At 44.8% G+C, this 11,844-nt stretch overlaps 1 protein-coding gene across 2 annotated transcripts in view; it reads left to right on the top strand.

Moving 5' to 3' along the window:
- The first annotated feature begins 1,806 nt into the window (after positions 1-1,806).
- kif26ab (kinesin family member 26Ab) overlaps positions 1,807-11,844 on the top strand; it is a 73,163-nt gene continuing 63,125 nt past the window's right edge. The window contains exons 1-2 of one of the 2 annotated variants that reach the window (XM_034577375.1): positions 1,807-2,020; positions 4,115-4,333. In XM_034577375.1, the coding sequence (XP_034433266.1) occupies positions 1,886-2,020; positions 4,115-4,333 (354 nt within the window). In that variant the 5' untranslated portion in view covers positions 1,807-1,885. Of the gene's footprint in view, positions 2,021-3,621; positions 3,902-4,114; positions 4,334-11,844 lie in introns of those variants that run through there. The other variant, XM_034577376.1, reaches the window with a different exon arrangement.

Below are 11,844 nucleotides of genomic sequence, written 5' to 3'. Positions count from 1 at the left end.
TGTCACTAAATTCCTTAGGAAAAATTTAATACAAAATGATGGGAATTTAGGGAATAGTTAGGGAACTGATATCTATGAGTGAGTAAAATTTTTAAGAAGCTATATTGACGATAAGGAAACTGTTGGGCCCTGGCAGAGGTATGTGCTCTATAGAGTGCTGGTTTATACTGTAGTTCATACAAATTATAGTATAGTATAGTATAGTACAGTGCAGTTCAGCATGGTATAGTATAGTACAGTATAGTACAGTATAACATAGTTTAGTACAGTACAGCGCAGCGCAGTGCAGCATGGTATGGTATGGTATAGTATAGTGCGGTACAGTACAGAGTGATATGGTATAGTACAGTGCAGTGCAGTGCAGTGCAGTATAGTACAGTGCAGTGCGGCATAGTATAGTGTAGTATAGTGTAGTATAGTACAGTACAGGACAGTGTGATATGGTATAGTATAGTGTAGTGTAGTATAGTATAGTATAGTATAGTATAGTATAGTATAGTTCATACATTGTATTACACATTGTTTTTTGTTTGCTCTGTCACATTGTAAATTAGATTCATTTGAAACAGAGCAGAAACATTTGTCTCAGTGAAATCTCACCAGCACACTGAGCCAATGAGTTCACAGTGTGAGGAGCGGCCCCACGTGGATGACATCACCTCAGTCTGCTGCTCAGCTTCAGGAGAAACTGGTTCAACTTCATGAATTAAAACTGAGGAGACCAAATGCTCTGTGGACTCAGTGCTCAGACTAACTGTTCACGCTGAAAACATCATCGTAGGGTCTTCTTCGGTTCTGCCAATATCAAACTGATTGTTCTCCTGAACCTCACACAATGTACCTGCTGCTCTCAACCAGTCAATACAGCATAATTAGCCTCAGCCTGCTGGAAATGGTGACGGCTCCTCAATGACAGGACTGATGAGATCCCACTGACTGAATCCCCCACAACAGTTGAATTATTCAGCAGCACAAACACCTTAAATCATCATGTTTCTCAGGTGTCACACAAGGGATTTTGTTCAATGTTGGACGATTGTCTCAAAAGTGAAATTTAGTTTGACTTGATTTTGATGGAACCTGCTGCAATAAAGTAGATTAAAATCAATCCGAATGAAATCAGTTTAATTTGATTGAAGAAGCCTCATCCCTGTTGCAGAAATAAGACATCAGGCGTCTCTCGGCTGTGTGATATTCCCTTGTGCAGAATACAGTGCAATAAATACACCCTGCAGGAATATTACATAGGAGACAGGGATACCATAAAGTAAGCTGTGATGAGGTCATTACCGTGCACACACTCACACAGTGTGAATATTACAGGAATATTACAGGGAAGCTGTCGTTAGGGGTTATATTGCCTGGGTTGCCATTGTGTTGTCATTGTGTTTTGTTGCGTTATCTCCGTGCCAGCAAATCGGGTGGGAGAGCAGGTCATCACCGGCTGACAGGGGGGCTGAGGAGAGAGTGAGAGAGAGAGAGGGGATGAGTGACTGAGAGAGGGAGAGGGGGGGGGGGGAGAGGAGAGAGAGAGCAGCAGATGCACAAGGTGCGCCTCCTGCAGCAGCGCGCACACATCAGAGCATGACCTGCACCATGCACAGTGGCTTTCACGAAACAAGTGTGTGAGAGGATGTAAAGCTGTCTGCGCGCACGGATGGATTGTATCGCTGCATTGTCTCCGCGCTCCGCTGGAAACCTGAGGGGTTGTTTTACGCACACGTGCGAGCGCGCACCGTGATCTCACTGGATGTCCGGATTAAAAAACCTTGCGGATCTTTTCGTCGGAGGGCGCGACAGATATGAGATAGATGGATGTACAGCTCAGATAGGTTTCCTGTGGAGTGGGATATATTTTTTCTCTTAGGCTACACGCGCAGCCCACATGGCTTTGCCAAACTCGCCGGGGTCTCCCGGAGCTGGGAAGCCCAACCCCAGCGTCATCGACCTGGGGACCATCTTCGTTGACTCCGACATCATATTTGGATTTACAAGTCACCTGCTGAGGAGAAAAACAAAGGTAAGAATACAGAGACTCTTAAAACACGTGTTTTCTAAAGGATGGTCTCATGCGTAAGTGTAAAATCAGTGGGAAACAGTGAGGAGTCCGACAAATGACGCGCGTCTGACGGCTCCTGTCCGGTGCTCAGGACCTGGAGGTGCGCCGCGCAGCATCCTCCATCTCTTCTTCTAATCTAAAAACTTCATCCCTTCGTTTCACTCATCTTTTATCTGACGCATTCAACACTTCTGCAACAATTTGCACCGGATTGAAGAGTCTAAACTTTTTTTAATGTTTTCTGGGATTTGGCCAAAATGCATCAAAAAAGGCTTCAAATATGGTAGAAATTTGGTTTATTCAGATAGAAACGGATATTAATGAAGCAGTATAGATCGAAATATGAGTGAAAACACGTTGTGAACGATTTGATTGAGATCTTTTTATTTCTGTTCTTGATCGTTGCATGTCCCTTTTGCAGCCTTTTTCAGAGACAGATTAAAAAAACAAAAAAAAAAAACACCGTGAAAATTGCTTTTAAATGACAATTTATAATCTTTTTGGATCTTGTGGACTTTTTAATTCACTCCTTCAACATCCCATCCCATAATTTGGATTAACCTGAAGTGGGTTTCCCTAAACTAGGTCGATTCAGGGCAGGGGAGAGAGACAAGCCCGTCTCTGATGCCAAGAGCAGGGGCGCATGTGGCCGCTGTCGCTTACATCATCCGCATGAAATATTTAAAGTTTACCAAATTAAATATTTAACCTGAGTACCTCCATCCACCCCGCCACTTAGGGAGGTGCTACTCCGTTGTTCACCAGAGGATGGCGCCAGAGTCCCACTAACAACCACCAGGGGCAGTGCCTGCAACAGTTGCTGATGCGCCCTGAAACTGAAACTGTTGAATTCTCTAAACTGGGTGACCTGATATTTCAAATTCTCATGATACAAATTAACAGAATCTAAAGGATCTAAGTCTTATCATCTTCATCATCTTGTTGCAGAACAATGTGTTGGGAGTTTATTGAGTTTTTTCATCGTTTTTTTTAATCTCATAACCTTATATCAGAGTTCGATGATCACCAAGAGGAGATCTGTGCACCTTTACTCCATAAACCTCAATGCAATGCCCTCAAACCCAAACTTTGTTCAGACCCACAGAACTTTAATTACCAGTGGGAATCCTAATATTTGACATTTAGGCTGAATTTTGGGGAATGTGCCAAACGATTACGCACAAGCCACAGCCCATGTTTCCATTTGATGAAATGATGCAGCCATAACAACATATATTGAGTTTGAATAGGCCTATTTATCTCAGTGTAAACATTGAAGAGCTCCCTTTAAAGAGCTTGGTAAAGCTGCTGCACAAATACGTTCGGCGATTGTCAGATAGTGTGGAATAAGATGATTTTCCTGCAGGAAATGTGTAGAAAAGTGTATTTAATGTGAAGCCCACTCTATCACAATGCACTACTCTACTAACTCAGACTGATCCATGGCACAACAACAGCTCTGAACCCTCATGTAGTCCCAGCACCGTGCAGGAAAGTTCCCCTCAGCTGCAGCCCTCCCATTCCTCCAGTAACACCTCCTCCTCCCCGCGCACCGCTGACTTCTCTCCTGTGCCAAAAAAAACCTCCTCCGCTGCGCGCAAACTTGTCACACGCTCCCCAGTTCGATCAGCAGCTCCTGGTCCCAGCACAGTCTGACAGATGACCGGTAACCTTCAGCCAGGTCCTCGGTCCATCCAGCCTATGGCTCCGCGTCGCGTTTTTCACCGGCGAAACCTTTGAGTCCCCCCGCCGAAGGTGCGACCTTGATCTGGAGGAGAAATGAGCTCATTTGGGGGCTACGCAGCTCCTGGTGGAGGCGACACCGGCCACCGCATGTTCACTGTAAGTGTCTCACACGTGATTGAGTGTAAAAAAAAAAGGGTGATTTGCTTCTCAGGCTTGTTTCCAAACTTTAAAAAACCCACAATCTGTGCCGTGCGCTCTTGGACAGGTGCTCTGTGCTCAAACAGGTTGTCAAGACGCAAGCAAAGTATTTCTGGTAGTTGTTGTTAATGTTGACCAAACTTTCTTTTCACCCCTTCTTCACGCTGTAAGGTGGAGGGATGCCCGAGTGGAGAGTCCCCGGTCACCCCCAGGAAAAGACTTCACTCTGCGGAGGACGCGCGGTGCAGCAGCCGGCCTCCCCCGGAGGGCGCCGGGTCGGTGTCCATCAGCGAGTCGGAGGAGAAGGGAGGCTTCTGCCAGCAGTGTGAGAAGAAAGTGTCCGAGCTGAAGAGGCAAGCGCTGGCCCTGGCTGACCAGAACTCACTGAAGGTTGGTGAAAACCCCCCTTTTTTCCTCCTTTCAGGCCAATCCCGGTCTGAAAATCCAACTTTTATTTGCATGTTTTGACGCCTTAAAGTTTGAGATACTGTCATCACATGAGGGGCCTTGTTGTTCTACAGTATTTCTTGATAAAATAGTCAAGAAAGTCAACAAGTGAGAAAGTTACAGTCACTGTTGTAGCATAGGAGATGAACTGTGACTCTCTGATGGAGCTTTTCTGTAGAGCTGCTCCTGTCTTCGGTCTTCTCTCACCCACCTGCACCTGCTCCTAACGTTGACCTTTCCATCTGTGAACATCCACCTGATTGTTTCCAACTCAGAAACCCTCTCGCCATCCACTTGCAAAAGTTGTTTATTGCCGTACTCGACTTCAAATGCCGGCCTTGGATGTGAAAATGGAAGCTTTTGGGACTTTGAAAGTGGCCCATTGTTTGGCTAAACAATGCTTATCTCTTTATTTTTGCTGTTGGGTGTGGGGGGTGTGGGCGGCGGCGGTGGCTGAGGGGGGGGTTTGAAAACGAGGCGAGCCGCTCACGTTTGCAGACTGAGGAGGAAGTCGGGACCCAATCGACCTTCGCTGTGCATTGAAAGTGTTCCTGTGCGGCTGCTCCCACAATTCCCACCGCTGTTAAATATAGGCCCTGAGACCCGCTGTTGTTGTGGCGAGGTCTGGGTCTGCCCTGGGGTCTGGCCTCCTTTGTTGTCCCGTTTTAGAGAGTCCCGACTTCAGATTGGATTACAGCTCTCCAAGGTTCCCCCCCAAACCCTACAGCACCTGACGTCGGTACGGGGAACAGGTATATGAGGGACAAGGGGGCATTTCTGAAGCACCTGGGTCTCTGCGGTTGAGACTTCTGTATGTGTGGTCTAATCTTTGTTCTGGGCATATCAGATCTATATACAGGTATCAGGTAAGTCCACCCCGGGAACACATTAAGCCTCCTCTTAGCTGCTATTATCTGCCATGAGAACCGACCTCCCCTTTTTAGTGTGGGACCCTCCAGCTGTACTTTGTGGCCTTCACCAGGTGCTCAGTGTTGGAGAAAGAGATGAGAGCGGCCCCCTCTCCCTCCCCTACCTCGCACTTGTTGATGGCTAAATTGAGCCTTAATTCCGGGGTTGGCTGTTATTGTACCAGGGTTATGGTATGGTCTCGTCCAGCTGGAGGATAGTAGACCCATTGTCTTTCTGTGAGTTTGAGCTGCTCACCTGTTGGACGCGGTTTGTGGGCGATCGTGTCCAAATTGCTTCCTCCGCAGAGGGAACGAGGTCAACCGGGACGACTCATGTGTCTGGGATCATGCTCTACCTGCGAGGGTCCAGGCCAGTGTTGTGTCTGCGGTTGTCATGGGAAAAAAAAAGCGGAGACTGTTTACCCGAGGTCGCACTTCCCCTCCCTCCCCATCCGCCAGACTTCTTTTTTTTTTTTTTTTTAATGAAGAGGAAGTCGGCTCGGTCCCCAGACATCCCTCTCCCCCCCTCACCCTGCCCGTGGACTTATTGTTTGAATACAGTAGTAGTAGCGAGTAGATAAAAATTCAAGGAAGACTGTTTGGGTTGAGAGAATGTGCTTTCATACATGAAGTCTACTGGAGGGAAAGTTCCCTGTTCACACACACACACACACACACACACACACACACACACACACACACACACACACACACACACACACACACACACACTGAAGTCTCCCAGACAGCTTTTGTGTTTTCCTGTTTGGGTCTAAAGGAACCTACTTACAAAATGTCCTGCAAAAGCTTTTGTGAAGTAAAGGTCCCGTCACTTTCCCTTCCCATTATAGTTTATCACAACTCTGCTCTTCCGCCAAAATCACTGGGTCAGCATTAAAAAAAAAAATTCTTCTTTATCCATCTACATCCAATTGCAGCAATTAAATATTTTTCACGCTTTCTCCTCTTTCATGTCTCCATCTCCTGCCTCAAGTGCAACATTGGTGTTTGACAGCATTTAAAAACCATTTTAACTTCACATATAAGACTATATTACCCTTTATACACATCATTTGCGATGGTTTTCTAATTATAAATACTTTATTCCAGTTGATGAGGTGTTGCGCAAGGCTCAACCACAAAACACATTTCCTGAAATGATGTCCTTGAGCTAACGTCCCGAAGTTTTTTTTTTGGGGAGCGTCTTTGATCCATTTGATGTTATTCAGATAGCAGATGATTAAAAAATGCCCAGACGCAGACAACCTCCATCACTTTAAAGTAATCAAGGGAATTCACCTATTTGATTTGCATAATTAAAAAACTACAGTGAGGGGAATGACTTCAATAGTGAATAGCAGACAGTCTGGATTGAATAATTGTAGACTACGCTTATTGTGGCTGGACACAGCGGCGAGGTTTAATATGAAGAAAGTCGACTTCAAAGTAACCAAGTTGCTCCTCAGAGGCTCTGTCAACACCGACTGATAGAGACATGCAGCCAGTTCACTCTCACCCTCTTTTTTTTAAGTCTGTTTACGAAACTTCATATTTTCTTTTTTTTGTGCTTGTGTCATTAACCATCTCATGACAAAGTTAGGAGAGTGTCAGTGACAACAATTAGGTTTGCAAAGAGTTGGTAGCCGGGAGTTATTGTGACCTGAAAGGAATATAATTCCTCACCCGTGGCTGAGCTGGAACAGCTTAGACCCCTTAGTCACAGTTTAGACAGAATCCCTGTCATTTGATACCTTTTTTTTTTTTTTTTAAAGAGGCTACCCTTGATTGTGATCGCTGAACCATGAGAGAGTTGACATTCGGGCTGAATGGCTGCCAAAAAAGACTGCATTATTTTGAATAAATATGCATGGAGGTGCATCGATGCTCAGGCTTCCTTGACGAAAACGTTGGAGCACACAAAATTACTAGATTACTTCCTTGTTGAGTATTAGATTGACACTTTTATGTCGGCACAGTAAATATGCAGCTGGAGCCAGCAGGAAGTCAGCTCAGCTTAAAGGGATAGTTCACCCAAAAATGAAAACTCACTCATTATCTACTCACCGCTATGTCGATGGAGGGGTGGGTGAAGCGTTTGAGTCCACAATACACCTTTGGAGTTTCAGGGTTAAACTGCGTTGCAGCCAATTCCAAAACAATTGAAGTAAATGGGGACCGATCCCTCCATACTCGTGTGATGTCATCCAAGTTCAAATTGGCGATTTTTTATTTTAGGCTAAAAACATGGCGTATTGGTGAGGGGTTTCAGAGACAGCCTTGGTGTTTGTTGCTCTGAGAGGCTAAAATCTAAAGCTAAAGGCCAGAACATCAAATCTTTTCCAATTTCAGCTTCTTAGAGTCGACTGTGGTTTGTTGAAACTGCAGATCAATGCTAAAGTCAGCAGTACTAACACCAGGCCCATACTGAGGCCTATGAATATAAACGCATAAACGCAGTGTTGGTCCTTGTGAGCTCTATAGCACACGGACTGATTAACAGAGAATGTCCTGCAGGGCTGTGACAGCTGGAAGATGTGGATTAAAGTTGAGCTAGTTTGAGGTTCAGGTCAGTCGCAGCCAGATCTCACCTTGCTCATGGCCTTTGCCCTCAGGAAATGGGGAAACTGAATTTAGCCCCATCACTCTAATCAGGTCAGTGGACATTCAAGTATAACGAAGTTTAATCCTGGTTCATAGAGAGCAAACCGGCAGCTAATTATGAAAACAGTGCACTGCTGATATATGCACAATGTGTCCAAGCCCATTATGGATGGTGTGTATGAGTGTGACTGTGAATGTGGCTGCAGGAATTAGTTTGTACCACCAGGCCTTTTGCCAGTTTTTTCACACTGGATTCATAAATAATGGGAGCAATAATTTTCTCAAATGGCTCATTTGGATTCATGTTTGATTTGTTTCTGCTTTGTTCCTCGTTTGACCCTTGATCCACTCAAAGTGCAGAGTTGTTAGTGAATCCATGTGAGTGTTTCAAATCAGATTTTGTTTTTCCAAAGCCCCGGAGAAAGCTAATTAATCAACTCCGCTTCATGCAACTCATGTTTTCAGGGCGAGTGTGTTTGACTTTGTTTTGTGGGAAATAAACACGTGAATTTACATGAATGCCATGTACTTACTGCATGTAGCTTGCTTTCTGAATATTTTCCCAATTCATTCTCAAACTCACAAAAGACGTGGCGCATATTGTTTGGTTGTCATGACCAAGGGCATAGCAGCAGCATTGTTGACTGTGCAGTCAGTGTAAGAGAAATAGTTCAGGAGAGATGGGGGAAGAAGTGGATGCTGGTAAATGGCTTCAGATCTACCAACCTGGCCACAGTTTCTCAGGCTGTGCTACGTCTCCTTTGTTGACTGACCTTTGACCTTTCTGTCAGTTCTCCCTGTCTTGATGGTGGGTTAGGGTTTCAGGGGGGGGGGGGGGCGACCTGGGCTGGAACAGGTGTACGCTGCCAGGTTCGCTGCAGGAGGGCGGACGACAGGTCAGAGTAACTGGCAGACGGATGAAGGGAAGGACAGAAAAGAGACCCTCCGGTTGTGAAACTTGAGCCGACGTAGAGTTAAAACAGAGCATGACCATATTATTCTATTCACCTCTAAGCACCTGAGCCCCAGAGGCTTTGTGTGATATGTGTGTGTTGCGTGCCTGTGTGGTGCCTGCTCAGCAGTGCATGCACTCAAGAGACAGTGAGAGGCAGTGAGCAGATAAGAGACGAGACAGGAGAATACAGGGGACTCTGGGCTGAGCCGTCCCCTCACTTCATCCCTGCATGCAGTGTGACTTTTGCTTTATGGCATGTGGCTGTATTAAACCACAGAGCAATAATCTGGTGTCAAGTGGTGCAGCGACCACAGACATCAGTCATGGAGCTACCGTGCTGCTCTGTATCTGTGAGCCTCAGCAGGATGCAGCTGTTCGCTGCCACTTCACCTCAAGTCTCCGCCGCTTCAGCCAGTCGCTCTTTCAGCAGCTGTCAGACACGTCTTCATGCGACAAATTACTTATGTACATTTATTTTACAATTACTATTAGGGCCGGGAATCTAAGGTAAATACTGGGTTTCCACCATGTTTCGCACCAAGTCTTAAACTGTCATGTACTGAAAGCTGGCACGGAATTTCTTGTTATATTTTCATCTCGTCCCTGATTTGAATCTAAATCTTTGCCAGTTTTGGTAGTTGTACGGTTGCTTGTGTTGAGCTAACTTTAGTTTTGTCATCTTTTATTGAAAGAAAATGGGTTTGTAGAAAAACACGTTCACATCTTAAAGTAGCATATGTAATAAACCTGAAATAAGAAAAACATTGCTGGCAAAACTCATAAATCATATCGATACTGGCTCAGAAAAGTTTCATTTTCCACCACTTACTGTACACTACAGTGACACAGAACAAAATCCACTGATGGATGATGACTTGGAATATAAGATTTTCCCTTCTTTTCCTGTATTTTCCAGCCTTCATATCCTCCTGGGAGCCACACAGTGCAGCCATATTCCTTTAAATGTGAACAGTGGAACAACCCTGTCAGTAGTAAAGTGAGCGTAAATAGTTTTTTTAATTCACTATTCCTGCATACAGATTTTCACAGCTCCTCCTGCATTTCAAGGTACTTTAGTGCCAGAAGCCTTTTCTTCTAACCTTTAGGCAAGCCTGGAATGGAGGCCACATCTCCACAATGTCTGCTGCAGTTTCATTTTACATCTTTAATTTGCAGAGCCGAAAGTGAATTGACCCCAATTGTTGCTGCACGGGCCGCTACTTATCGCAATTGCGAGGGTGAATTGCTTCGAGGCAGAGTGCAGGAAATGGGTTCAGGGTGTGCAGATGCGAGCGCTGATGGAAACTGAGCCGCGGCGAGGCTGATGCTCACCGCCTTTCATCGGGACCAAAGCGAAGGAATCCGTTGGAGGAGGTTAAGGAATTCTCCACCTGGAATAAGTACAATTCCTCACGTCTGCGCGGCGCTCGTGGCTGCTCAGAGGAGCGGATCCACCGCGGGCGAGATTAAACAGGAGCTGACTTAAGTTTCCAAACACATGCACGCACGCATACTCACACACTGTGCATACACTGGCACGTGGGGAACACAGGTGGAATCATGCTCGAGCTCAGACACACACACACACACACAAACCTGAATGTGTCCTATTCTGGCCATCTGGTGCAGCTGCGTGCCACTGAAATGTGCGTCTACAGAGAGCCCTCCAGATGTTCCCTCACTTACCTGTCAAGGTGAGCACAGCTTTTTAGAGCTGCTTAGACCGGGGGATTTACTCTGCCGCTATGAGCTACTGCAAAAGGCTCCGGTGTCTCGTTCATCCAAAGAAATCAAATATACAAGCCAGCAGATTATCCTTAATAACAGTTATTCAGAAACGCTGTTTAGACAAAGTATGTGACTGAGGAGAACAACTGCCCCATTATCTTAAAGTGAGCTGATGAGAAAGCAGTTTTAAATTACCAGAGGCCATGAACGTTCACACCTTGAAGAGCGTCTTTGCTTTTCTTTAATCGCTGTAGATTTTGGCCTGAAGCAGCAAAATCTCACCAATCATTAAAAGATTTAAACATTTTAGAAATCTTTTTTTTTCAAGGTTTTTGCACTTAACTTGCATATTTCCATCTTATACAACTTTATCCTCCTATTCCACTTCACCTCCGAAGAAAATATTCATAGTTTTTATCCCCCTACATTTTTCCTTCAGCTTTAGTTTCTTGTTACTTTTCACATTACAATTGTTCTTGCCCCTTCCCGTTCAATGAAAACTATGAATGTCCAAATGTGTTGTTAGTGAATTTGAATGTTCCAGATAAACCCAAAGTGCAAATGATCCTTTGTTGGTTCAGAAAATTCTCCTGCTCCTTAAATTAAACAAACAAATTATACATAATCCTCTTGGATTAGCTGGAAAATACTTTGTCCCTAAAATGAAAATAGGGTTTAGCTGAGGTTTTGAACACAGGACTTTTACTTGTTGTTTTTCATAGTATTAGTTTAGTTTTACTTAAGTAAATAATCTTCAACCACCAAATGTGCTCACTAAATTAAATTTGATTAGCCCATAAACAGGATAAACCAAAAGTTGGCGACCTGTATAGTTAATGGATGAATGGATGATTTACTAGCTCACATCACATTTAGTTGGAGTGTTCATTGTGAGGTATTGTGAAATGGCATTACCTGTCTAATCAATCAAATCTGAGGATGTGGTTTTTTAGCTCGAGAGTCATTTGGACAGAAGTCTTTGAATTATAGCAACGGGCACTGCAGAGGTTTTTGACAGCACCTATATTCTTGAGCTGTTCCTTGTTGCTTTTGTATCTGATGAACGATTGCCATGCGTGTCTGAATGGGTTTGCTGCTGTTTGGTGAAGGATCATGTGCTACAATGAGCCAGACCGAAATGAAACAATGGACCCGCGGACGGGGCTGACAGGACGATGTGTTACGGCACAGCACAGGTCTGCGGAGCATGAGAACGGAGCAACAAAAGGCAGAAATGTCAATGCGCAAAGAACACAAATGCA

This window comes from Hippoglossus hippoglossus, chromosome 22, assembly GCF_009819705.1.
Source record: "Hippoglossus hippoglossus isolate fHipHip1 chromosome 22, fHipHip1.pri, whole genome shotgun sequence".
NCBI classification, from domain to species: Eukaryota; Metazoa; Chordata; class Actinopteri; order Pleuronectiformes; family Pleuronectidae; genus Hippoglossus; species Hippoglossus hippoglossus.
Note: the sequence above shows the minus strand (reverse complement) of the source record. Positions and strands in the feature narration are given on the sequence as shown.